General features: G+C 37.8%; 1 protein-coding gene across 1 annotated transcript in view; it reads right to left on the bottom strand.

Annotated features, from left to right (window-relative positions):
* The window catches only part of TRHDE (thyrotropin releasing hormone degrading enzyme), a 225,038-nt gene that overhangs the window by 110,047 nt on the left and 87,841 nt on the right, over positions 1-27,150 (bottom strand). Inside the window, exons 5-6 of the mRNA XM_074870583.1 lie at positions 22,495-22,608; positions 8,976-9,113 (exon numbers count right to left, since the gene is read on the bottom strand). Coding sequence (XP_074726684.1) covers positions 8,976-9,113; positions 22,495-22,608 — 252 coding nt within the window. The remainder of the gene's footprint in view (positions 1-8,975; positions 9,114-22,494; positions 22,609-27,150) is intronic.

Below are 27,150 nucleotides of genomic sequence, written 5' to 3'. Positions count from 1 at the left end.
GTGAAAGAACAATGTACCTCAAACATGTAGCAAAAATGTGACATTTAAAAAAGAACTCTTACATAAAATTTAAAAAAAAAAAAAAATCTGTCGAATCCTGGAGAAATTTAACACAAAAAGCATATTTTGACTAAGTCACATCTGCAGGCCTTGCTTGTAGATACAGAACAGTATATGCATGTGTAAATTAATTTAAAAACTTGGTCAACTGAGCTGCTGTGTTACACTACATGTAGTGCACTGAATTAACTGACTTGTTACTTTCAGCATGTTAAAGAGGACCAAGAGATGGGAGAAGTCTGGCTGCAATGTCTGTTGAGTGACTGGTGTGACCTTAAGCAAATCAACAGACATCCCTTAGTTCTCCTATAAGAACAACTGAAAACTGGGTAAGCACTTTCAAATCCAGGTGTGCATTTAAACTGGGCTTTCCTTAAGCAAACATATTCACCATACACTCTTGCTTTTTTCCCTCTTCCCCAAGAGAAGTCCTACCATTCCTCAGCTCCCACTCAGAACCATCTTTCATGGTATGCAGCCTTACCCTGATAGTTCTAGAGCAAGAGTGTCCTATTCACGCCATCAATTACAACACGGTACTGTGGCAGGCTCCTGAGAGATATCTGTTAAAGTCCTTCTATCAAGCTGTAAGAGCAGAGATAATTGCAAAGCCTTCTCTGGAATTCTTCAGCTGCCTCGATCCAAAATATCTCATCTCTGGGAACTGCAGAAGTACTCACTAAGAAATTCTTTTCAGGGAATTAATTAGACTGTATCATGAGTCACCAGCACTAAATCCCTCTTTCATTTTCAAAAACTGAGCACTGTAATACACCAGCCTGGCTACATTCTGTATTCTTCAGCGGCACCTCCAAATACTACAAGAAAAATGAAGCTTAATGCATGTGAATTTGCTTCCTTATTTGATTAGGATAACAGAACATATTTGTTCAAATGAGTAAACATGTCCCAATGATTTCTTCCCTGTGGCAGAAATGTAGAATGTTCAGATTAACTCTTAGAGGCTTTCCCTTTGGAAAACCCACATGAAAGCCATAAGAAGTAAGGAAGGAGATGAGTATATGCAGACTATGCAGCATACTTGTACAAAACATGACAATAGGAGCCTAACCCTGAAGGTCTTAGTCCAGGACATCATTTAGTGACACAGTGAAGTACCTTACACATCTAAGCAACCCAACTTAAATTCCACAGCTTACACACATAAAATTAAGCAAGTAACTATGTGGTCGGCTGAATTTGGGTCTGACTGCTTCCCCTGCATTTGGTAATAAATTGTTAAAAAGTAAGGGACTACATTCATTAAAAGGAGCCCCCAAAAAACCTATCCCTACTTGACTTTAACAGTACAGACTAGAATAAAAAAAATCAGTCAATTATTCTCTTTATTTTTTAATGTAATACAGAATTTCCAACTGACATTTGCTTATCAAGCAGCCACACCCACAAGTTAATGTGCTACTGAAACTCAGCAATAAAACCAGGATACATTTTAATAAACAAATTAAACTTACACTATTTTTAAAACTTTACTTACAGTGTGGATGAGCCAATATTTTTTAAATCTGCAAATATACCTATAAACCTGTAATGTACTGTACTAAATAATCAAAGATGCATAAAGGTATCTTATGTTGTTTTTATAGATTGTAAGGCCATTTATCTGATGCCAAAACATCACTGAAAAAGCAACATTATATTCAAGGAGAGCTTTTCACTGGGAAATCATAATCATTTTCTATTCTGACAAACACAGCTGTTCTAGGGCTGGATAATACCAAAATGGTCAGATGGTAAGATGAGCTTTGGTGAAATGTTTGTCTTAGACATAAATTCTATTGCAAATTTTAGGAACATGACACAAAGAACAAAATTCAGGGGTAAATGACCATAACTAATCATGTTCTTCAGGTGGATACTGTCACATCATTTTCCTTGAATAATAAAATGTATCAGTTGCCTAGACAAAATGCTATCGGGACTCCATTTACAACAGGAGTTTTATTTAGCCTTACCATGAAAATATCTCTTACACGTTCTGACACCACTGACAAGGACAAAAGCACGTTATACTTTTTCATTAGCTGCTTACATGAAGAAATTTTCAAGGATGGACAAACACAAGAGGTTGATGACATTATTTACACAGACAGGCCATCATCAAAATTCAAGTAAGTAGCAAATAAACTGGTACATCTTAAAATCCATTGTATTAAGAATCTCTTGTAATAAAAAAAAAACCTGGCTCCACAAATCCATGTTCTCCATTAGGAGTAACGGACAAAGATTTTTGCTTTTATGATGAATACTCACACCAGTGTTTACATGGTCACAGTTACTTCACTTCAAAGAGGAAATGCATCAACATTTTACCAACCAGCTCCACAGACAATCCAAAAGCAAATTAAGTAAAATAAAACTTGGAATTTGTGATGATTCTCCATTGATGACTACCTCGGGGATCAGTATGATCTGATAGCTATCTATTAATCCAGCCAATGTGTTCTGTAGTGATATGGTATAGCACTGGGGTTTTTTCACTAGAGTACTATGCCATAATGAAACAGATTTTAAAAGTCTACGTCTCGACACAATTTATCTTTACAGACCACACATTTAATCTCATCAAAGATTGAAATCGGGTCTGTCTCACCAGGTTTGTTTCCCTGAAGCATGATAATTAATATTCCTCCTTTTTTTGTTCACTAAATACCACATAAGAATCTCAATCCATTTGCCTAAGACTGATTTGCAACTAACTACAGTTAAACATGTCATTCTACTTTCTCTCTCATAATACCTCTTTTAAGCTTCAGAAATTATCCAGTAGTTAAACATACCTTTAAAAAAATCCAACAACAAAACAGTGTGGCAGAGGTTGTTCCAGAGAGTTTCTTCCTGAATAGAGGTCCTGCAGGCCTGCAGGATCATATTTTGATCAAAATATTGATTATATTTTTATATCAAGTTTTTTTCCTTTTACTCTATTTCATTATCTCCAGTTTATTTTCTATTTCTAATTCTTACAATTTGTTCCAAGTTCCTTTAACACTTATAATTGTTGCTTTTGTTTTACTGATCTGAACTAGGATGTGTGTCAGCAAAAGTCATCCCTTACTTTTACTTGGGCATTGTTGGGTTTTGGACTCTGTCAGGGAGAAAACAGAAGTTATCTGTAAAGGCTTACAAAGGTACTTTCTGCTTTGCCCTTTGCTGAAAACGACTGTTACAAAGTAGAGCCAGAGAGGCAGAAAAGGCAAGGGCATTTCAGGAACTCTGGTGCATAGGCTGATACCTCTGCGTACATCCACCTTTATCAACACTTTATTTTAAGCCATGGAAACATCTGAGACACAGATGCACTATTCTTTCCTTCTACTCCCTGTCGGGGAAAGAAGTATGAGAAATGATGGCAAGGCACAGTGTCTTGAGTCACCATTGCCACTTCTGCTTTGATCGCCTCCTCCAGTCCTTGGGAGCTGCCCTTTGCCATTGCCTCACAACAGAGAACAGGCAGGAGACAGTCTTGTACCACAACAGGTTGCATCTTCCCATGACTGAGCAATCTAGTCTAACGAGCTCTTCTTTAAAAAAACATGCTTTTATTAGCATTTGTGCTCCATTTCTATTATTCCAATCAAACCCATATACAGTTCTCCACAGTGTGGGGAATGTAATGCTCCTGAAGCACTGTCTGTAGCTGTTTGTATACCACACACAGTGGTTTCTGTTTCTTCTTCAGAAAATACTGTCTTAGCATACACTAAACAGTGTAAAAGGTTTTGAGTCAGGAAGGTGCTCAGGTGCCTTAAGAGAGGTATTTTAAGTATCCTGAAGTACCTGCCTAGTTTGAGGCACTAGCACGCACTGGATAGAGTGGGACAGCCTGCATACTTTAAGTTGGGCATTCTTGGGGCTGCTCTGACCTTGAACCTAAAGATTTCACCGACTCTGAGTTTTGATGGCTTTCATATTGGAAGTAGTAATGACCTACAACCATTTTTATCTAAACAAAAGGAAATTATTTTCATTACAAGATACTTCCTCTGTTACACAATGCATTACAAACAAACGGATCCTGAAAGCACCTTCTGCAATATGGGCACTGACCTGCTGCACTCACAAGTCATGGAACAGAAACCAGCATCACGCAAAGGCACACCCAGGACTTAATGGCATTCACAGATGACATCACAGCTAAATTAGTCAGGGAGAACAAAAAGCTCTCTCTTTACACTGCAGTAAAGGAGTGGGTTGTAACGCCACCTGTATTGTATTGTAAGATTTTTAACTAGCTGAATACCATCTTACGTTATTGATTTAGTTAAGTGAATAATTAAAAATAAAACCTATTTTACTATTTTTAAGTATTTATCTAGTATTTCTTTCACTGTTAATGAGCTGGTCTCACTTGTCAGTGGTCACTTCATAAATGCACACTGTCACAACTTCACTGTAGTCGCGAACAGAGTGGATTTCACTCTGATACTAATCCCGGTTTTACTGGGCAGAATACATGTTTGGGGGTTTTTTTGTTTTATTTTGTTATTACAGTGCCAATATCCTTCTCAGTGCCCAAAGAACAGAAGTAAAAGGCACAAAGTTTTTAGAGAGCCTTTCCAGTGACTGCAGTTAGCCCTCCTGTTCTTCCACATTCTTACAGAAGATGTTATGCTGTAAATTTTCACAGAGAATTACACTCAAAAGGGAGAGCAAGCCACTGCTTTATTTTTAAATTCTCCTTTGCCAGAACTGTTATTACAACATAGAAGGAAGCTGAGCATTTTTCCTTGTGCAAATTTTTAGTTGAAAAGACTTCCTAATGCAGAACATTGCCTTTGAGGGGAGGCAGGGAGCATGGTCTCCTTTTACTACTGTTAGAATATATCTTCCTTCCATCACTCAACACAAAGCAGGAAAAGGCATTTTTAAAGAAGAGGCATAGAGTTAAGACGGAAAAGGAAATTATACATACAAAGGTTTATGAAATAATAAATTGTTTGCATTACAAATCCAGGGCCAGTAACTGATATCACTGCTGAGGTTAATTTTGTTTACAGGGAGAGGAAAAAAGGAATATTCTTCCCTATTCCAGTCATCCTCTTCTTTGTTTTGATTATTGTTTGTCACTTGCCAAGACATATTCTACTGGGGGTACTTTTATAGTTACACTCCATCATACTGGTCTTGCCTGCTCTGATTGCTGCCAGAATCGTCAACCACCACACTTCAAAGCATGTAGCAGGCTTACGGAAATGACTTCAGATATTATCTGGCTCTCTACAGTGTCCTTGGTGCCCTTTCATCCCTTCTCTTATCTGGCTGTGACTGCTCATCTAGGGCTATGACTCCTTTAGTTCTGTCTGGGATCTCTCTCTCTCATGCTGTTCTGGGTCTCACTGCTCCCTCTGAGATGCAGCTGTCTTGTTTCTCCGTTCTATTACAGCCGGTTGTTCCTTGCTGATTGTTGCTCCTCATGTTATTCTTGCTGCACTCTCTCCTCCTCTCTTGATGCAGCTCTCCAGGGCTATGATTCCTGCTGTCAGTTATTTCTGGTGTGGAAAGGCTGTCACGCTTTTTGCTTTGATTTAACAATTCTCAGATCCACTATTGTGTTCAACAGGCTATATTTCCTACTGCACTTGGGATATAACCACTTTTCCCATCATCGTGGGAGGACACTATCTCACTTCCAGCTGCACTAGAAAGACATATCTACTCTCTGATGTAACTTGAGAGCCTTGAATCATCTACCAGTACTGTTTATTAATGAACTATCACGACTTCTCATTCTTCTCTACATATTTGTGGCCTTAGTGGAGGATGACACGCTCCTATGTGAAGAATGACTAGTAGGATGCTTTTGAAAGAGGCAAACATTACCCTCAACAGCTTAGTGGAAAAACATTGTGTGCTGCAGGGCTGTAGTGTCTGTTTCACTCTGCTTGTGTGATTACCTGAATACCATTCTTCAGGGGTTTATGTCATGAGATTTCTTAACGTGCAATCACCGAGGACAAGAAAAGTGGAAATGAAAAATATATTCCGCTCTGAGGCATTTAAATAGCACAGTTTTAGTGGTCATCTCTGAAGTGTATAGAAAGAGGCATATCTTTAAAATGACAGGTGAGTGTCTAGCAGAGATGGGCACTTTAATGGCATCTAATTGATTTATGCCATATTGATGACAGTAAAGACAACGAAATGACAATGACATTCTATGACTGTCATTTCACTGAACAAAAATTAGATGGGAGAAAGTTTCATCATTTCAGTATTGTGTAGAAAATTGTGAAGAAAGAGATCACATGGACAATCCAAGGTTCCAGGGAGCACAAGGTGGATATTTAAAAAAAAAAAAATTACAAGAGAATGAAAAAAATCCATACCAAAATGTAGGGAAAAGATACTGCACATAGTGCTGGACTATTTAAAAATTAATATTTTATTTAAGACAGTAGAAAAGTCCTCATTGATGGTCCTGATCCAAAGGTTACTAGAGGCAACAGAAAAAATTGACAAGAACTTAATACTTGATAGGAATTTAAGAAAATCAGTCAGCAAACAACCAAAAAGTCATCACAGAAACACCAGCAACAATAACCCTTCAGCAGGGCTCATTGTGTAAGGAGAGCTTTGAGGCACTCAAAAATATTTGAGCACACACCTGACCAGGTAAAAGCCTTCAGTGTAATTTTATAGTTTGGACTTTATTGACATACCATTCATCACAGTATTTATATTGGCAGACACTAGAGAGCTAGAAGGAGAGGCAAATATTCTAGCTATCTAACAAATGAGCTTGCCTCCCTAGTAGATTTTAAGTGCAAGCTAGGCATGCATGCATACAAGGTTACATAGGAATGAAACAATGTAGAATCTAGAAAATGTTATATTTGTTCTAGTTTATCCTCAGAGGGAAACAGTGTCAGGTGCTTGGAGGAACATACAGAAACAGTGAAAAGAGCAGATATGAAATCAGTCAGGAAAGTTTCTTCCTATTGGATTGCTTATATCTAAAACAAAAGGATGAATGGTAACAGAGATCAGCTGACAAACAACATCAGACAGGAAAACAAAGACTTCATGGGTGAAAGAGTGGGTCTTTTAACCTCCTCACCTGTGAAAGCGTGTAAGTAAATTCTTCCATTGCCATTCCTCAGGGTAGTTTGCTAGATCTGGTAACTGGGTTCAAATTTACAGGATCAGGCCCTGCTATGAACACAGTCAGTGTCACCTAGGGTTTGGGAGAGTTGGCCATCAGAGAAGGTGAGTGGAGACGCTGCCGTATCCACTGGGCATGGCCACTGTTACACTGAAAGAGGAACCTTTAAATGGACAGATACAAAATAGAGATTGTACTCTAATCTGCACAGAAAACAGAGTGATTCTGTTAGCCTGCATAAAATAGCCAACAGTATACAGATGTGTCCTACTGTCCTATTTGTCATTTCAATGTAAATGAAGATTACTTAATGCTTGCAGAGTGTTTACAAGATGAAAAGATAACTGTCAAGTATTACTGTTTACTGTGTGATATTACTATTATCATATTAATTAGAAAAAATAATTAGCTTGAAATATTAAGATACTGATGTGAGATAAGTCTCTGAATCTACCGAGGTTCAACTATCACCAGCAAAATATATAATTGAAACACTTAAACAATGAGAATACTTCTGTATGTTAAAAGCTGCCGGCTTTTAGAGCTTAATTGACCAAGAGTAATGTTTTCAAAGCCAGCTAAGGCATTGTTGAAAATGTTACTTGGGCTCTTGAGCAACTCCAGCATTTTAAAGTATTTTCTGAAGTATCTTGTGTTTGCATATTACATCCTATACCTATTACATGGACATAAACACACACACTCTCATTTCACTCTTAAAGGCATAAGATCCTTTCATGGAAGAAGATCAAGTTGAAGTTACTGCTGACTGGGAATAACTGATGATTATAAAAGAGGATACACCTCTTTTTTAGCCCAGGATGAGCACTGGATAAACTGAAGGCTCGGTAGGCAAATCAGTGCTGTGCTGCTGCTGTCTTGTTATAGTCTGATGTTAGGCAGCTAATGATGCAGAAGAAAAGATTATCAAATGCAAAGGTGATAGTCAAAAGACTCTGGTAACTGAATCGTCAGCAGAGAGGTCCAGTACAACCTTCATAGAGGAAGGCTGCAGTCAGCAGCCCCTGTGTCACACATCAAGCATGTTTGGTCATGATATTAAGGCACAGTATTACATATCATCCCATGTAGCAGAGGATAATCATGTGGTATGATGGAAACCACCAGCTTCTGGCCCATATGCTAACAGCAAGCCCAGTCATACGATAGAGAAGGTGGAAGTGTGCAGCCCTCTCGCTCCTGCACAGAAACTGTTCAGTCCCAAAGCTGGCAAAAGTCTTTCTATTCACTGAAATGCAATTTGAAATTGCCTGGATTTAACACATATTTCTTCGCCACCCCAAAAGGCAGTTCCTCCACTCTCACTGTTCAGCAATGACTTCAGAGTTTTCACTAGATGATAGAAAAATCCTCATGCATAGAAAAAAGCAGAAAAAACTTTACATTTAACTTTAGCACTTGTGAAGTTTTCTAGAGAGTTTCAGCAGGATAAAGACTACATATTCTTCTGCTTTTTAAAACATCTAACACAATTCAGACACTGCCACAAAATAAATAGTAACAAATAACCCAAACTTTCTTGCTGAATTCTGACAACCTCCCAAGTTTATTTATAACATTTAATAACACTGGATGTGTTGAATGTAATTGGCTAAAATCACTGTAGTATATTCCAAATATACTCCACACAAATTAAAGTTTCCCAACCAGCACAGCTACTGTAATGTACATATTTTTACAATGCTATTTGTTTTACAGACAGAACATGATCTTCTAATAGCTACTGACAGATCTATATATAGAGATAGATAAGTTTAATTAGTCTCACCTTTTTATAGGCAATCCAGTCAAACACCCTGTCAATGTCTGTGGCTTGCTGCACCTCCTGGGATACTGGATGTGAACTCGCCAAACCATCCAGCAACATCACTTCATGTAGGACATCTGTCAGAAATCTCTGCTTTTCCTGAAATACAGCACATGCAGTAGTATCTCAGACAAATAAACATTTACAACAATACAGAAACGATGCACAGTTATCAGAGGCAGTTGACTAAAATCAGACCTTCTAGTTTGAATGTAAGCCACCCTGACCTCCTACAATCTTGAACAGGTATAAGGAATAGACTGTGACTTAAGATCTTTCGCTGCAATGAAACCTGACTGAAATTAAATTGAAGACTATTACATGAATCAAAATGTATCTGTAGATGCAGACTGCAATTCTGATTATGACTATTCATTCACAGTTACGAGGGGTGGGGACAGAGGCAAAATGGTGTAGTCTTCAACCGCAAAAATATATGGATACTACAAGTCACTGAGCTCATTGCATATGCAGGTACAAAAATTTTTGACAGAGATAGGTAAATACTATTATTACTGCTTTATTTAGTGAAGTTTAAGTCACTTGGCTCTTAGTGCCAAGTTCATACAGCAGAATGACGTGGGACAGGACAACGAACAGAGCCCACAGCAGTGCCACAGCAGACGCCTGCATTGTCTTTTGTAATTCTGGTATAGAAATTCTTTCTCCTCAAGAACTTGCATGCTCTACAAACTTTTTAACTTCCATCTGAAGGAAACCATTATTATCTCTAAGTGGGACAATAGCTGCATGTAGAAGTTAAATGACATAGTCAAAGTCACGGCTACATCAGAAGCAGGTGCAAACCCAAACATCCAACATACTAATTTGTTTCTATACCTTCTATAAATATGGACTGTAGAGGTATGTCAAAACTGTTGCATATTTACTCTGGCAGCAATATTAATTAAATGTTCATGTATACTCTATGAACTGTGTTGCACTCACTTTTACAGTGCAACTAGATGGGACTTCTTCAGCTGAGAAATGACATGTCTTAAAAACTCCTCATATAGCATTCATATAGATGATTCTAATCCAAAAGACTGCATCAGGAAAGAAAAACTTCATTTACTTGTTTTTTCAAGTCACAAATAAATGCAAAGAATGAATTAAAAATTAGGAAAGGTTTAAATAAACTTTTTTCACCCTGAAATGACATATTTCAAACTTTATCTAAATTACAACAGTTCCTGAATTAATGTCAACTTAGTGTCATAATACAAAGAAACTCTAGGGAATGCTGTATTTTTTTCAAAAGCCACCTTGATGTCCACAGATAGAATAAGCATACAATTACATAATAAATTGTATGTTTAATTTCTTGGGTGGCAAGGTTTTTGGTATCAGTGTGTTAATTTAAATTATATTTATAGGACAGACAAAAGCTCTTCCAGTGCTGATCCATCTGGAAATAAACCTTTATGTTAAAATTCATTAGAGCACAAAAAATGTACCTTGAGCTGATTGTATATTCAGGCAATTAAAAACACTGGAGGCAGGAGAGCCAATTACCCGACACACTCTTACTGTTCTCAGCTGGCTGCATGAGGTAAGGTTTGTGAAGGGAAAAGTTCATATTATTGTTCATTTCCAAATTTTCTCAGGCATACGCAGTTAGTAACTGCTCTTTTTTATGGGAAAAAAAGGTGTAGGGAAACAATTATTATGACAGTCCTACTCAGGGGAGAACTGCTGAGGTGTAAAGGATTGTAGATGCTTTGGTTACACCTCACTCACATTCTCTATTGGTCAGTAACAGAGTCCCAATTTCATCAGGTGTATGATATGTAATACATACAGGTATGAACACACAGAGGTACGGACCTGTCTCCAAATTCAAGCTTGAATATCACAATTGACAAACAGTTGTGAGAGTGGATTGTTACTGTTTGGAATTAACTCATTAAAAGGACCCTTATTAACCACAAAACAATACTTAAAATAGAGAACCTGGAATCAACAAAATCAGCATGTAGGAAACATAAAGCTATAAGAAGAAGAATACCAAGACATAAAAGATATAAAAAGAACAGGCTAATTTGGTTTTCTTTTTGTTTCTCTGGTTATCTCCTGAAGGGCTGAGAAGGAGCATTTTAGATTCATGATTGCTCATCCAAGTTACCATAGCTGAGAAGTCTTCCTTGAACTTTATGGCAGACTGTCACACTGAGATACAACTGGAATAGCTAGTATGCCTCCAAACATGTAAACGTGCATTTTAGCGAGAATTAAGAAGGCTTTTGACCTATGAAGCTAAATTTATTGAACTAAAAAAATTTCCAAAACATTCCCACCTTTTCCCTTTAGTATGAAGCCTCTGAGAGCAAATCTCAAAAGCAGTCTCAAATATAACTCCAGGGAGACACAGAGAGAGCAAGAGAGTGGAGTTTGATGGTTGACAGGGGGCCTGCAGCTTGAAGAGGCAACAGGAAACACAAACGCAGAAAGAAACTGAAACTGCCTTAATTATGTTGAAGAAACACTACCTCAGCTATTAAAGTCCTATCAGCACATTAAGGGGAAAAGGCCAACACATGTGACCAAACTGCTTATACTGATGGAAGAGAGGCTTTCTATTCCCTAGTTATTTTACCCTATGCAGTACAGTGGAATTGATCTGTTTTAACATGATACCTACAGGACTAAAGAAACACCTAGCACAGAAATTGTAAAGAAAATCAATCTTAGAATGTGTTTAATGAGGCCAGCAAGCTGTCAACACGGTAGAAAACAGGACTGCAGCTATACATGAAACAATGACAAAATGTTGTTCAAGATGACCCTCCTCCAAGGGAGTTCAACTGCAAGCGAAAAGCCAAAGACTGTGATCCGCCTGTAAGGAAAAGAGGGCTTCAGGTGAGTCTTGAGGCTTTGCTTGGAAACTGTCAGTAGCTGCATATAAGTGCAATGCTGTGCAGTGCTAACACAGGGCAAGGGCTCTGCGAGGGAGTTGGTCTGACAGCAGCAGAAGCCTAGTCTGAAATAAGGACAGAGGTGCTTCCACTTAAGTTTGTGCGTTTCTTTAAAGGCAAGCAGGAAACCTCTCTGCTCCTTATCTTCCTACTGCCCATCTGGAGTCCCACTTCATCTCTTCTCCTCAGAGCCGTCCTTGAACCGTGGAGGGTCAAAGTCTGGGATACCAGACCTTGTGTTGAGAAGAGAAGACATGCCAATTATTTCTGGTTGCCTTCCCTCTTACTCTTGAGAATGCTTCCAGGTGCATGGACTGAAGTGCTATTATCAGATGAACATGCCTTTCAAAGATTTACATTTTCAGATTATTTTCCAAACATCTGTGGTCACTAGATTCAAGTATTTGTCTCTTCATAGGAATGTCTTCTTTTAATCCTCACCAATAAGGCCTTCTCTGTTTGGTACAAGGTTGTCCTAGAAGATTTGTCCCTCTTTGCTGTGCTCTCCCCTCCTTAGCCAACATTTAATAATTGTGAAAATTCAAATTTTACTGCTTTGGGTAAAAGCAGCACAAATGCTGTGGGTAACAGGGTCAGAAACCTTCCACCTATAGCAATTCTTCCACATTATGGAAATAATCTGGAGGTTTTAAAATATGGATCTGTAGTATAAATCATTCCATAGCAAAAAGATTCAGGAGTAAGAAACTGGCTAATCACAAGAAAGCTTTCTGGTTCTGGTTTACTTTCCCCTTGTTCTAGGGAGGAAGGTTTATGGAAAGGTAGTGGTCACTCTTTGTGTATTAATCTCCAACAGGATGCCCACCATTCAACTAGTCTATCTCTAAATGGAAAGAAAGCAACTGTGAAATAACATTTTTTGGCAGAAAAGACTGTACCTTCAAGAGCCATTAAAATCTATTGTGCATAACAGGATAACAATGATGTAATGGAAAGGGGTTCTGCTGGTGATTTTACAGTATCATAATGTAAGCCAAGTTAGCATGACAATAATGTAATACTTAAAGTTAGTCACATAAAAATAATTTCTAAAAATTAATATGAAATACCAGGGAAAAGAATTAAAATGAAAAAACTGGAAAACATCCAGCAGTGGAACAAAAGGAATAGCACAATGAAAGCCAAAACTGATAATTAGTACGCAGAAGAGATCAAAGGCCTCAATATTAAAGGCATCGCCTTTGTTCTGGGACAGCCATTCAAACAGTTTATGGACTGAGAAATCTACATGAATAAAGCTTAATATTGGTGTGCAAATCTGCAAATTATTTTCCTGACAAATTTGCTGGAACTATCTTCTCCAAAATATAGAGCTTTACTAGCCATCAGGAATACAAAGGAGATAAGTGATCTCTCATGCCTGACAAAACAAGCACTTCCAAGACACAATACTTCGGTTTACAGGGAAAGTGCACCCCAGGGAAAAAGAAATAGGGGCAAATTTTGAAAGCAATCAAAGAACACCAACATATACGCTACCAGCAGTACAGTTCTAATACAATATATTTCAGGGTGAAGCTTAACAAACTACAGAGGAATATTATCTATGAGAAAACCTAAGGTTCAATAAAATGCCTTAAGGCCAGAAAAGATCCACTGGGGGCCAAAAGCAAGCTCTTTCTGACTACATGCTTAAAAATTCTATGTTGTCATAGCACAGGAGTCTCCTGAGTACTTGCAAATTAAAGCAACATTTCTTTCTATCTTTCCAACAGTAATTTTTGTAAATAGCTTGAGCACCTTACAGATTGCTTTTTTTTAAATTTATATCTCTGCATGTGCTTCAGTGATGTGCATAGTCTGTTGAAGGAGGCCTGCAACACATTCTACATTTATCAGATATGAATATATCACGGTTCTGTGTAACCCTTCATAACCCTTTTTCTGAATTTTCAGTCGAAGTTCTTGCAAAATTTCTGTCCCTGTGCTTGAGAGATGTTCACACTGATTGACAATTTTTGTTGTTATAAAGCAACGTAGATGTTCTAGGAATTCATAGTTAAGGAAGAGCAATAGCTTTGAGTATCAGGAAGGAGAACTGGATATGTATTTTCTTTTCAATGAAGTGCCAAACCAGATATTCATGACCACCTGCTTAAGTTGCCAAGCAGACGGGTTTGGAGTTTTTAAGCAATTTCACCAGCTACTTCAGCTGCTGTTTCCTCTCACCACTGTTTTTCAGGTGTAGCTTTGATTTGGTTGTACACCAGATCCATTATGCCAAATGTACACCTACACAATGGGAGGATGCAGTACAAAAGAGGAAGCACTAGAAAAGGAAACAACATATACCCACCACCAGCACTTCAAAAAAAAGGTCAGTTTCACTCTCCAAGATCACATTTTGTTGCTTTGTATGTAGTTGCCTTCACAGAAATAGAGTCATTAAGCAAACAGATGAACACAGATCCACTATCTCCTCATGCATTTATCTCCAGAGCATTTTAAAACATTAGGTAACAAAGTATAAAGTTTATCCTCTAATTCAAACTCCACAGGGGGAATCTGTAGAGGAAATTCACTTCAATTCAAGAAACAGTAAATAATATTTAAATGAAAAGTAGCTTTGAGATGTGGTTGGTATACTGACTCAACTTCCAGCAACAACTGTCATCAATAAGAGTACTTTTCAGGTGCTCTAACATTTGCTGGATGGATTTTGCATACCCAGACTCTGTTTCAACCTGAAAGTGGTAAGAGTGAGCTAAATCCTGAAGGAACCAAAGATGTTTTGTAGGCACACCAAAAACTGCCCACCAGCTTGTGCTCCAAGTAACTGCACTCTGTCACAATTCCAAAATAAACAGTGGCAGCACATTCAGGACAACTGAATATTTGAGAAGCAGAGTCTTTCAGTAAGGATGTCCTCAAATATACAGCTACAGATTTGCCACTGAACTTCCCATATCAACTATACTTCCTGATGAAGTGCATATTCTTGTTTCAGTAGAGCTACCGTGCAGCAAGTCCTTGCCTTGAGGCAAAAGTTGCCACAAAGTCTCGTTCTCATTTTTACTGAAGACAAAGTGGTTACTAATTCAAAATTATGTGAAATTCAGACAGTTGACTGAAGTTTCTTTCTGAAACCAAAGCTTCATCTAAACCCTGAACTCAGGAGATTTGAACCCACATGACCCAAAAGCTCTCATCATAATGTCATTTTAACTGATCTCTCAAGATGAGCAGATAATGACATGAAGAAAGAAGAGGCACTGACATTCTCCAAACCTGTACCTAATCTCTCAAATAAATGTTTCATCTAAATGTTTATATTCATTTATGTCTGATCTCTAAATGTTAAGTGTTAACTACTTAAAGTGAAGAATTCCATATATTAATCCACCTTGCCAGAGCACAAAAAAAGAAACTGTGATAAGGAAGACCATGTGGAGATGGAAATTTATTTTCTTAGTTATAAGCTAAGGATTTCTAAACTGGCGTACTTGAAAAGGACTAGTAATTAGCAACCAGAAGATCTTGCAGCTTACCTTTACGTATCTCTTTTTTCTTGCCAAAGTCAATTATACATGAGATTCTAGTCAATTTTACATTTAAAGCTTCCCCCATAGTTGAGTTAAAACAGAGAATCATACAAGGACCGACTTCACTGAGCAGTTACTGGGGAAAAAAACACTCCATGTGGTATTAATTAAAGGCTTACTTTATACTGGCATGGGGAGCCTTTAACCAAAAAAGAAGAGATGAAAGTAGCTTTAAAAAACGAGAGGCTGAATCTCTCTCAGTGCTGAGTCAGTGTGATATTTATGTTGGGTTAGAAGGATCAAGTAGGCTACAGCTCAGGTCTGAAATGCCAAAATAGTAATGAAATAAATCAAAAAGGCCCACATCTTAAGTCCACTTCAAAACTTATAATGATTTTCTGGGTTTTCTATGAGTCAAACAATGCCTAAAAAAACTTTACAGACAGAGACAAACACTTTAGGAGGCAATCTGAGTCAAAGCACATTAAAGATATTCATGTGTCTAAATGGTCGTATTTACTTTTATCATTTCAACCAAGTCAGTGAGAAAGACAGACAATTAAGATCATTTATCAAGAATTTCAGCAGCATATTACATGATATTCAAAGTACTTAATGTAATGAAGTTAAATGGTTTTCTATTAACATTTTTAGGCACAGGAAATTTCTTGCAGCATGTATTCTTAAAACAGAAATGTTGATATGCAAACTCATTATTATTTTCAGTTGACTGTAGTAACGGCAGGATTGTTTAGACTATGGAATCTAATAGTCTGAAGGAAGCATGGTTCACCTTAATTAAGACGAAAGATGCCCTTCCATGTAGACATAAAGCTTCAATCCAATCACAATTGTTTAACACTAAGAAAATTTCTGGAAAATATGACCATCCTTAAATATAAAAGTAGTAAGCACACAAGAAAGTGGGAGATCTTATCTCAGAGCTTCAATGGATAGAGAAGGCAGAGGATTCAAAGCTATCATGTACTACACCTTGACTCAGCCAATAGAGTTGTCAGTAAAGCTAACTCTTAAGTAATATGTCAGTAAAGCTAACTCTTAAGTAATAAAGAAAAGGCAGACGGCAGCTGGCCTTTGTGGAATGCTTTCTCAGCATCAAGCCAGGTACGGACTGGTAAAGTATTTGACGCTCATCTGATGGATGAAAGGGAAGATTACATGCCAGTAATTCCTGCTGTCATAGTCCTCAAAACCTACCCCAATACCACAGACATTCACGGACAAATACGATGGTTCCTTCTACCAGAAAATAAGGAAGCAAAACAACAGTCAATAAATTCCTGGATCTGTAAACCTCAGTTGAATTCCTTCCTTTACAAAGCCACACATAAAGGACTTCATGAAAATGAAAGAAACAAGCAGAGAGGAAGATGGAATATATAGTTGCAAATGGCCCTCTGAAAGGAGGAAGGTGAGCAGGGTAGATGAGAAAAGACAGGACTGTGAAGTGGAAATTATCTGCATGTAGTTTTCTGCTGTAATTTTTTCTTTTCTCTGATCCTAAAACTAGCAGAGGTATCTTCCACAGAGGCAAGATTACCTTGTAACAGTCGTAAGATCTTACAACTCAAGAACTCACATTTAGTTGCTGTTGCTTTTCAATGGAATTGACAGACAACCAAACTGTTACATGGTAAGCCTCTAATACAGAAACTTCATTTCTAAGTAATGAAATAGCAACAACCAGGGAATTTACATGCAGATCACAGAATCATCTAGGTTGCAAAAGACCTTGAAGATCATCCAGTCCAACCATTAACCTCACACTGACAGTTCCCAACTACACCGTATCCCTAACCTCTATGTCAGCCCTAGCCTTAAACACCTCCAGGGATGGGGACTCCACCACTGCCCTGGGCAGACCATTCCAACGCCTAACAATCCGTTCTGGAAAGAAACACTTCCTAATATCTAGTCTAAACCTACCCTGGTGCAACTTGAGGCCATTACCTCTTGTCCTATTGCTTGTTACATGGTTAAAGAGACTCATCCCCAGCTCTCTGCAACCTCCTTTCAGGTAGTTGTAGAGGGCGATGAGGTCTCCCCTCAGCCTCCTCTTCTCCAGACTAAACAACCCCAGTTCCCTCAGCCGCTCCTCATATGACATGTGCTCCAGACCCTTCACCAGCTTCGTTGCCCTTCTCTGGACACGCTCGAGTAATTCAATGTCCTTTTTGTAGTGAGGGGCCCAAAACTGAACACAGTCATCGAGGTGCAGCCTCACCAGTGCTGAGTACAGGGGTAAGATCACTTCCCTGTCCCTGCTGGCCACGCTATTTCTGATACAAGCCACGATACCACTGGCCTTCTTGGCCACCTGGGCACACTGCTGGCTCATGTTCAGCCGACTGTCAATCAACACCCCCAGGTCCCTCTCTGACTGGCAGCTCTCCACCCACTCCTCCCCAAGCCTGTAGCACTGCTGGGGGTTGTTGTGGCCCAAGTGCAGCACCTGGCATTTGGCCTTATTGAAACTCCTACAGTTGGCCTGAGCCCATCGCTCCAGCCTGTCCAGGTCTCTCTACAGAGCCTCCCTACCCTCGAGCAGATCAACACTCCCACCCAACCTGGTGTCATCTGCAAACTTACTGAGGGTGCACTCGATCCCCTCGTCCAGATCATCAATAAAGATGTTAAACAGGAGTGGCCCCAAAACCAAGCCCTGGGGGACACCACTCATGACTGGCCACCAACTAGATTTAAATCCGTTCACCACAATTCTTTGGGCCCGGCCATCCAGCCAGTTTTTTACCCAGCAAAGCATGTGCCCATCCAAGCCACGAGCAGTTTTGCCAGGAGAATACTGTGGGAAACGGTGTCAAAGGCCTTACTAAAGTCAAGGTAGACAACATCCACAGCCTTTCCCTCATCCAATAAGCAGGTCGCCCTGTCGTAGAAGGAGATCAGGTTTGTCAAGCAGGACCTGCCTTTCATAAACCCATGCTGACTGGGCCTGATCATCTGGCTGTCCCGCATGTGTTGTATGATGGTACTTTGGATGAGCTGCTCCATCAGCTTCCTGGGCACTGAAGTCAAGCTAACAGGCCTGTAACTTCCTGGATCATCCTTCCAACCCTTCTTATAGAATGGCATCACATTGGCCAGTTTCCAATCTGTCGGGACCTCCCCAGTCTGCCAGGACTGCTGGTAAATGATGGAAAGAGGCTTGGCGAGCACCCCAGCCAGCTCCTTCAGCACCCTTGGGTGTATCCCATCCGGTCGCATAGACTTGTGTATGTCTATGTGATACAGTAGGTCACTATCTCCTCTACTACACTGAGCACACATGATCAAGTAAAATTCTCTGATCTCTGGGTGGAGGAGTTTGCAGAGCCAGCTTTCTTTTTAAAACCATCCTAACAACACAGAAACAATTGTTTAAACTTCCAAGACCTTGAAGAATGAGATTTTAAAATAAGAATTTGAGACATTTCAGAATAAGAATTTCAATAAACACTTAATTTGGGGGTTAGGCCATGAAAGAGGCTGAAATGGGAAGAATAGTGAATTCATTTCCATAGCAAATGTCTAATGACTGTATAGTAGGGACATATTTCCTGCAAAATCAAAGGTAGCTTCACCTTCAAGAGGTAAAAAAGCAACATGCAGGGACTTATTTTTTAGCTGAGGGAAGGAAATGAGAATTTCTAGCTTTGCTCTGAAGTAACTTAGAATTTTGAAAAGGATATTAAGACCAGTGGTGAAACCATGAAGGATCTCAGCACAGAAATCTCACATTCCTTTCTTAAAACCAGCAAAACTTCGTCCATTTCCTCAGGAGAGTTCTGATGCATCTTGTATTAACTGCAATGGATAATGGATGCCTCCATCAGAATGACTCTTCATTCTGTTCTTCACCCAAAATTTTAATAGGAGGATCCAGGGCATAAGGATGGCAAGGGTTTAATAAGGAATAGATTTATTTTCTCATTAGGATTATGCAAGCCTGATGAAGTATGTAAACACCTAGACAAGACAACAAATTCTAGACCTGGTGGAATGCTCAATAAAGTGTTACAGCTCCACGGCAGTTCAGTCAATATTGTTATCTATCCATCTGTCCTGCGGTAAAAGAAGAGCCTATAAAACAATTGAAGAAAATCTGATAAAATCAAGAACCTCAGCAGAGGAAGAAATGCTTAAGCAAGATAAAGAACCTAGAGAAGAAACAAAAGCCAGAAAACAGGTTTCAGACAAAACCCATGGCTCTCTGTTTTGTGCAGAACTCAGTGCTGTTGGTTTAAGTTATAATGGTGTGAACATGCCTAATGGATAGCCCTCCTCGAGAGTCTCAGGTTCAGGCTTAACAAGTCTGTGAATGTCAAATAAGATGGACACTGAAAAATGCTCAGCTCTGCTAAAAGAGAAGCATCTTTAGACAAGTAGTAGCAAAACTTTAGGGGTTTACGGAACTTCAATGGTGAAAGGTCATGCGCCTGTAGCCTACAAGCATCCAACAAGTTAGGTAGAAAGCTGTGGATAGATACATTTGATTCAGATGTATCCATACTGCCCAAGATGCATTTCCAGACAAAAGGCCTTTTTCTGGAATTGACTACCAGCCTTCTGTTTCTACACTTATCCAAAAGAAAATGTGACAAAAAAGTCTTTAATAAGCTGAAAATAAGCTGAATTTGACATTTTAGTCCACAGGCTTCTTAAGGAAACTTTCAAGTGTAACATATCTTGGAACTACAAGAGAAAGAATTTAACTGTCTAACTTTCCCAATTCTTTAGAAAGAAAGAGGATTTTGGCATATTACTCTGTTTTCCTGATGCAAAGAGCTGTGGTATTATACACTACCACATCTTTTATTTTTATTTCATAGGTATGAATTACTGCTGGCAAAACACCACACAAAATGCTGTAATATTGCTCTGTTTAACCATCATTACAGAGAATAAGGTTTGTAGTTCTTTTTTTTTGTATCCGATTCATGAAGCTTGTACAGTATCCTTCACTTTTTTAAAAAAAATAAGTTTGGAACAGTTTTTCTTGTTATAAATGCTCACTTTTTATTTTTTTCAAGTTTACAAATGTCAGTATGATCTAAACAGTAAATGCACTTTCTACTGGTAACAAAAATATCCAGCAAGCCAAATTCCACTACCTGTAACTTTGCTGCTTCTTTCGACAATCTCTGTAATAAGGCTGAAACATCATAGTATTGATTCCTACTCTAGTCTGGAAAAGAATGCAGCATGTTTAAATGTTTAACTCATCAAGTGTTTCATTTTGCTACCAATTTTCTAATTATTTAAATATGTCAGTATAGTATTTTTATATCAGAGGCCAATGATATCCAAAGCCTTATGAAAAGTTTATGTTTACCTTCTTTTTAATTTAAGGAAAAACTTGACAGATTAGTATTTTTTCAGGCACAGCAATATTACTGTAGTTAATACTAATTTATGCAGCACGTGTCTGATTTTCCAGTTTAACTGTCATACCTTATTCAACCCATTCGTTTTGCCTGTATTCTGCTAAAATGCCAGGATTTCACGTGATGGGCATGTCATTTGCATAACAGTGAACACTATATTCATTCCACAGAAACTTCAAGCAAATATTCTATATTCCAAATGACTTCTAAAGCAAAGTTATTCTGGATTTGTTAAACTGATTATGCAAAGAACAAATGACTGATGATTTGAAGATAAAATTCAGTGTATAAACATTGTCATCTCTGACATTTCACTATGCTAAAATCATAAAGGCCTGCCAGATTTCATTGCATTCATAATTAGAATCATTACATTGTAATTCAGGATGTGTTTTTCATAAAGATGAAGAGAATGAGTTTTAATACAGCCAAAGCCAGGTAAACCCAACAAGCCTACCTATGCAAGACAGATGTCAGTTCAGATAAAGATTTATTTTCCTTTTCATAATGCAATTATAAACCAAAATTGACACCTGAAAGAAAAAATTAAAATACTGCAAAGAATTCAAATTTCACAAGAAGCATACTAAAGCAAGAGTACCTGTATACAACTATTTTTAAAAATTAACTTTACCTCATAATTATGGCATCTTCATTTCATGGCACACAAAAGTTAAGGGGATAAGAATACTCAATAAATCACCCAGAAATGGGAACAAACATTTCAGAAGTTAGTATGCAAGAGTTTAAGCAGAACATTCAAGCTACAGCAAATCTCTATCAGGCAATCTGCATTTATAACAAATATTTTGCCACATAATTAAACATATGTAAACACAAAGGGATAGTAAATAGAAAAATTTCTCCAAAGGACAATAAAATCTATATAGTAACCTTCAACATGGTCTCACACACAATTTCCTTGTCATAAGGTCTTGTATCTCTTAGTTTTCTTATAAGCATCATATTTCCAGACTACAGCCGTTGATATAAACTAGGACCTGACTAGGTATGATACGATATAACACAAGGACTCCAAAACAATGTCCCAGCATGACCTTCCCAGTTTGCCCTCAGACAGCTTCAGTATTTGCACACCAGTTTGCAAAACATGTCCTACTGTGTACAGCTGGAAATCATACTGAAACCTAGATTCTCAATTCATTTACCCCATGTTACTTTAGTATGTACATCTAGATGGCCAAATAATAGCAGGAAGATAAAAAGAGTAAAACTTAGAGAGAGGAGAACAGAATACTGTAAGAAAAAAATATGTTCAGTTTTACAGTATGTTTATCCAAACATTTCCTTCCAATTTATCTTGTGTTTCTGGATAAAATTCAATATTCTGAATATTTTCCAAAATGGTCCATGTTAAATCATAACTGCTTTAATCCAAAATGTTTCTGAGCAGAGAGACAGTGGTTAGTTTAATGTTGGGTTATGATAGACATGACCTTATTTCTTTTGTAATAAATTGCAGATTACACTTTTGGAATGCTGTCAAATTATTTCACACCTAGTGATTTTGCTTCATTGGACATCTGATATTTGCATGCATCATTTGATATTTTTCAGCAATCCCTGCCTATAACAAAAGCAAGAGTACAACAGCAAATAACAAAATAAACAAAATAACAAAATAAAACTGACTTACCATATTCCACCCTGGATAGAGGTAGTCTGTCCCAACAAATTCAAAATAGTGAGCAAAACCTTCTTTCAACCACACATCCTCCCACCAAACTGGAGTCACAAGGTCACCAAACCACTGCAAAGAAAGTTCAAATAAACAACATTTAGGAAACCATGTTTGCATACATCTCATTTATACAGGATAAATTCTTCACAAGTTTTAATAAAAACAGTAGTATATACACCACCCACTGAAACTCATTAACTACTTTTTTCATGTACTAATGAATTAAGCCTTCACAGGATGCGCAAGTTACTGAAGCAAAACATTAGAAAAGCACAGGCAGGGGAAAAGAAGTGTTGAAGAGAGTATTTGCAGTGTCTACTTTAGTTATCTAAAGTAGATGCTCACCTAGGTTTACGGGAGTAGCATACACAATGGACAGAATAAGTCTTCTAACTTGAGTAATCTGATTCATTACCTGGAAACCTCACTATGTATAGTGCTAATCTTTAAAAACTGGGAACACAATCTCCATATCCCAGGCCTACATTTTATCATATCTTCCTCCACAATGTCTGCCCACTAAGATTTACAATACTACTGATGCTCCATTCATTGGCTGGTTTCCTAAGGAAAGCAGTTTTATACAATTACGCCATCTCTCTCTGTGAGAAGGACTCAGATGCCTAAAAGCAAGTAGTTAATGCCACTTAAAGAACATCCTAGGGTATCTGAGCTACGCACACAGGCCTCAGGAATTTCATACAGGGGTAACAGGAGCCTTCCCGAACATCAACCAGAGTCAGAGGGTAACTAAAATGGCACAGGTCACCCATGTTTATGCAAAGGAGCCCTACCTGAGCTGACTGTCTTTCCCATTCCCTCCAGGTCACTCTTGAATTTCCCCACTGACTTCAGTCTAATTTAGAAAGAATGGCAGAGATCTCAAAGATAATCAAACTCTTACAAAAGTACATGAAGATCAGTAGCTGAAAAGAGGAGAACCACCTAAACTGAGGGCAAGGCAAGAATGTGCCCATTAGATACTCTGCTCAGTGGCCATCAACAGCCTCAAACCTGTGACAGTACAGGACATGTGGGTATCATAGGGATTTTAGACAGAACTGGGATAATCATTGAAGAGGAATGAGGACAAAAATTCAAAGGAAATCAGGCATCATCAATTCTTCTGCTGATGGATGACCCTGTTTAAATTATTGTAATGGCCCTGTGCAACTTGGATCATCATAACACCGGTGGTAAGAGCAGAAACACATACACCATCATGAAAACATATTTTGTATTCTCTGTAACATCTTTTTTCGCAAACAGATACCAAAACTTTGTTTCAGGAAAATTCTCTGCCAGTTTTTTTCTTAATGTGACTAGAAATTAGACTAGTTCATAATCCATAGAGATAATTTTTAGCTTTCATGGAGTCATAAACTCTGAAAATGCACAGAAACAGAGCACAAAATAAATATTACAGAGGGGGAGACTCATGTCAGAGCAGAGGAGCTGCTGCTGACACTGCAATGAGAGCAGGGAATGAATGAATGCGGAGTTGGCCAGTAAGAGGTTTGCTTTCATGAAGGCTGGCTTATTTGAAGGCTTTGTCTGGGACTTGAATGAAAGGTCTCATTTCTGTGCATGTCTTTGTGGAGTGAGAATAGCACCAAGAAAGTATCAATGCTGCAGTGAGGATCCATAGTGAAGTGAACACAGGAGCTTCAAAGAACAGACTACAGAAACAGATTACCAGATTGCCACACAATGATCAGTAAATAGGATTGGAACGAAAAAATGAAGCAAAATGTCACAATGAATGGCACTGACAACCAACTTAAGAATTCAGGGAGAAAAGATGAGGTTGACAAAAGTCGTATTCACACACTAAGTGAAACTAAATTTAATGGACACTCAGTGATCACAATCTAGTTGAAGGCTATCAGTAAATTAACTCTCTACCAATAGAGATAGATCCTGATTTTAAGAACATTTAACTGAAAAGACAAAGAAACACTGGAACTGCATTCATGTAGATAATGCACGTTTCCCAATTTCAAATGTTAAGAGTAGCATACCACGAGAGGAGTATGAAAGCTATATTTATACTAGAATAGGTTGATTAAATGATTTCTAATGACAAACAGACTAAACACAACAGCACAGAGTTTATTTCTTGAATTACAAGAGGACTGCTGAACAAATATGAAACCAGTAACAGTCATGGTATGCTACGACTATTCAGAGAGAGATTTAAAAAAATAAAGGTTGTAAAGTTCATAATACATCCTCCTGTAACTCAAAATAATTAATAACATTAATTTATGATGTCACAAAAGATGATTTCTTATACTCCTTTGTGAGTTTTCTGGGTTTATTTATTAATGATACAATTAAAAGTATTCATGTAATTATCCACCTTAAGGAAGAAGTGTTTTACAGGCATTAAAACAGAATGTGATACCAATATCAAAATATAGGGAAATTTGCTTAACTGGTCTTGAATAGTATCAGAGATAGTTATGAATGTCAGAGACAGAGCAGTCCCAGAGACTGCAATTAATGAAGCCAAATTTTCCAGCAGAAAGGTACTATTATCTTCCTTGGTGTTACATGCCTGAAAGAAAAACATTAAGTATAGCACTTCATTTATTTAAGTAATTGTTTATTTATTTATTTGTGTATTTGAATACAGACACTATTTGCCTGGAGTGAAGATCATTACTTCTTTTCATTTTGGAAATGAAAAATTAATTGAAATGTATTGATTACATAAATTTATCATCTCCCTCGGGTATTATGTTCAGCCTGATATGCAGAAGGCACTTATTTTACAGACACACTGAAAGGACACTCTTTCCTTATGCTTTCTTTACAGATTATTAAAAAAACATTGATTCAGAAGTTTTTTTATTTTCTTTCTGCTTTCATGCCTCTTTAACTCAATCTGTCACACCAAGTTTTGTGCTCAGATGGGAAAACCACCACAAGAAATCATGGTGCATAAATTCAAATTACTCCTTCTTCAAAGGCTGTAGGTGGGACTGATCTGTGATACACAAATAAATTGATTACTCCCTTAATAGAATTATTTTAATAGATTATGGTAATTATTTCAAGCTATCAATTTAAGCTGCTAGAAATATGTGTGTTTTGACCAATATCTCATTTGTGTTTTGGGGCTTGGAGAAGAAGCTTTTATGTCAAATCACTCCTTCTAATTATTAATTTTTTTAATTAAATACATAAGACGTTCTAAAAGAACACTCAAGCTGAAATATCAAACATTAGTAACCTACAAAATGACTAAATTAAAGCCACCCTTGTAACTTTAATGTGTCCCTCCTATAACATATACCTAAAATAAATACCTGGACAAGCATTACAAAATCAACTGTGAAGAAACTGGGCATAAAATTCTTCCTTACACACTTTCTACCCGTATTTTCACAACCACAGAATTTCTTAGTCATTCTGCAATGCTGTCTCCCATTTTCAATTCGTCCTGAACACCATGCTCAAGCATTAATACCCACCAGATTTGGGAATTCCAATTTTAAACAGTCATATCTAAAGGTAACAATCCCAATTCTTAATATTCATTTGATTTTTCTAACCTTGGGAACAACGTTAGCAAAGCAATTGCTACGTTACTCTAAGTAACAAGAGTTTCATACAGATCAGTTTGCTACATGCTCAGATATGTTCTGCAAGTCTTAAAATCATGGGTTTAAAATCAGGGAAAATAGGGCAATGATACAATTCTCCAAACAAAGCAAAAATGTATTTCAGGAAAACCGTACTTTAGGACAGTTCCTTTTCCTCTTAGCTGAAATTTTTAAAAAATCAATAAATACAAAGTAGAACTGGAGATGTGGATTCTACTTCTGGCTACACCAAAAGTGATTTTGGTTAATCTCAGTTATTCTATGTGTATCATGTGCCACCCCAGGTTAGCAGGCGAGATGATGCACAGCAAAAAAGGATGAAAAATGCAGTGAGTAATTAACAATTAAATAGCAGAGGCAAGAGATCCTGGACCCAACCTGGTCTCAGTTCAATACATCTTCAGCTAAACTAGTATTGTTTACAGTTCCTGCTCTGTGCTATCCACAGACAGTTTCCTTGAGGGGCTTCCAAATACAGTAAGATAAAAGCAGAAAAAACTGGCTAAAGACAATACTGTGAAGGAGGTGCTACACAGTGCTTTGTGGCTTGTATTTTCTGGAGGGTTTCTCCCTTTAAACTTTATTTGCAGATGAACAATCCATATTCTCTGTGACTCAATTCTGCATCTAAAAAGTAGAAACAGTATTTCTTCCACCTGAATATTTTCTATATTGTCTAGTTATCCAGTGAAGCAGCTGAGCAAGGACCTCATCTGCATGGTACTAAAACAGAAACAGCAGCAATATGGATGGAAGAAGACACTTTTCATTAAGCAAACAGCAAGTAAACCTTCTCATTTTCAATTTTAAGGTCAAAAGCACTCTATGACTGCATGGCTACACTAAAATAAATTCAAATATAGTTTTCACCCACTTCATGATCCTCTGATATTCACGGAACAATGTAAAAAGGCTTTGGTTTCAATGAGTATCAAATAAACAAACTTAGCAAGTTACTGACATGATAATTGCCCACACCTGAGGTATAAATTGCTTTGGA

Source organism: Strix uralensis, chromosome 5 (assembly GCF_047716275.1).
Source record: "Strix uralensis isolate ZFMK-TIS-50842 chromosome 5, bStrUra1, whole genome shotgun sequence".
Lineage (NCBI taxonomy): Eukaryota > Metazoa > Chordata > Aves > Strigiformes > Strigidae > Strix > Strix uralensis.
The sequence above is the reverse complement of the archived record's forward strand: the minus strand, read 5'-3'. Positions and strand labels throughout refer to the sequence as shown.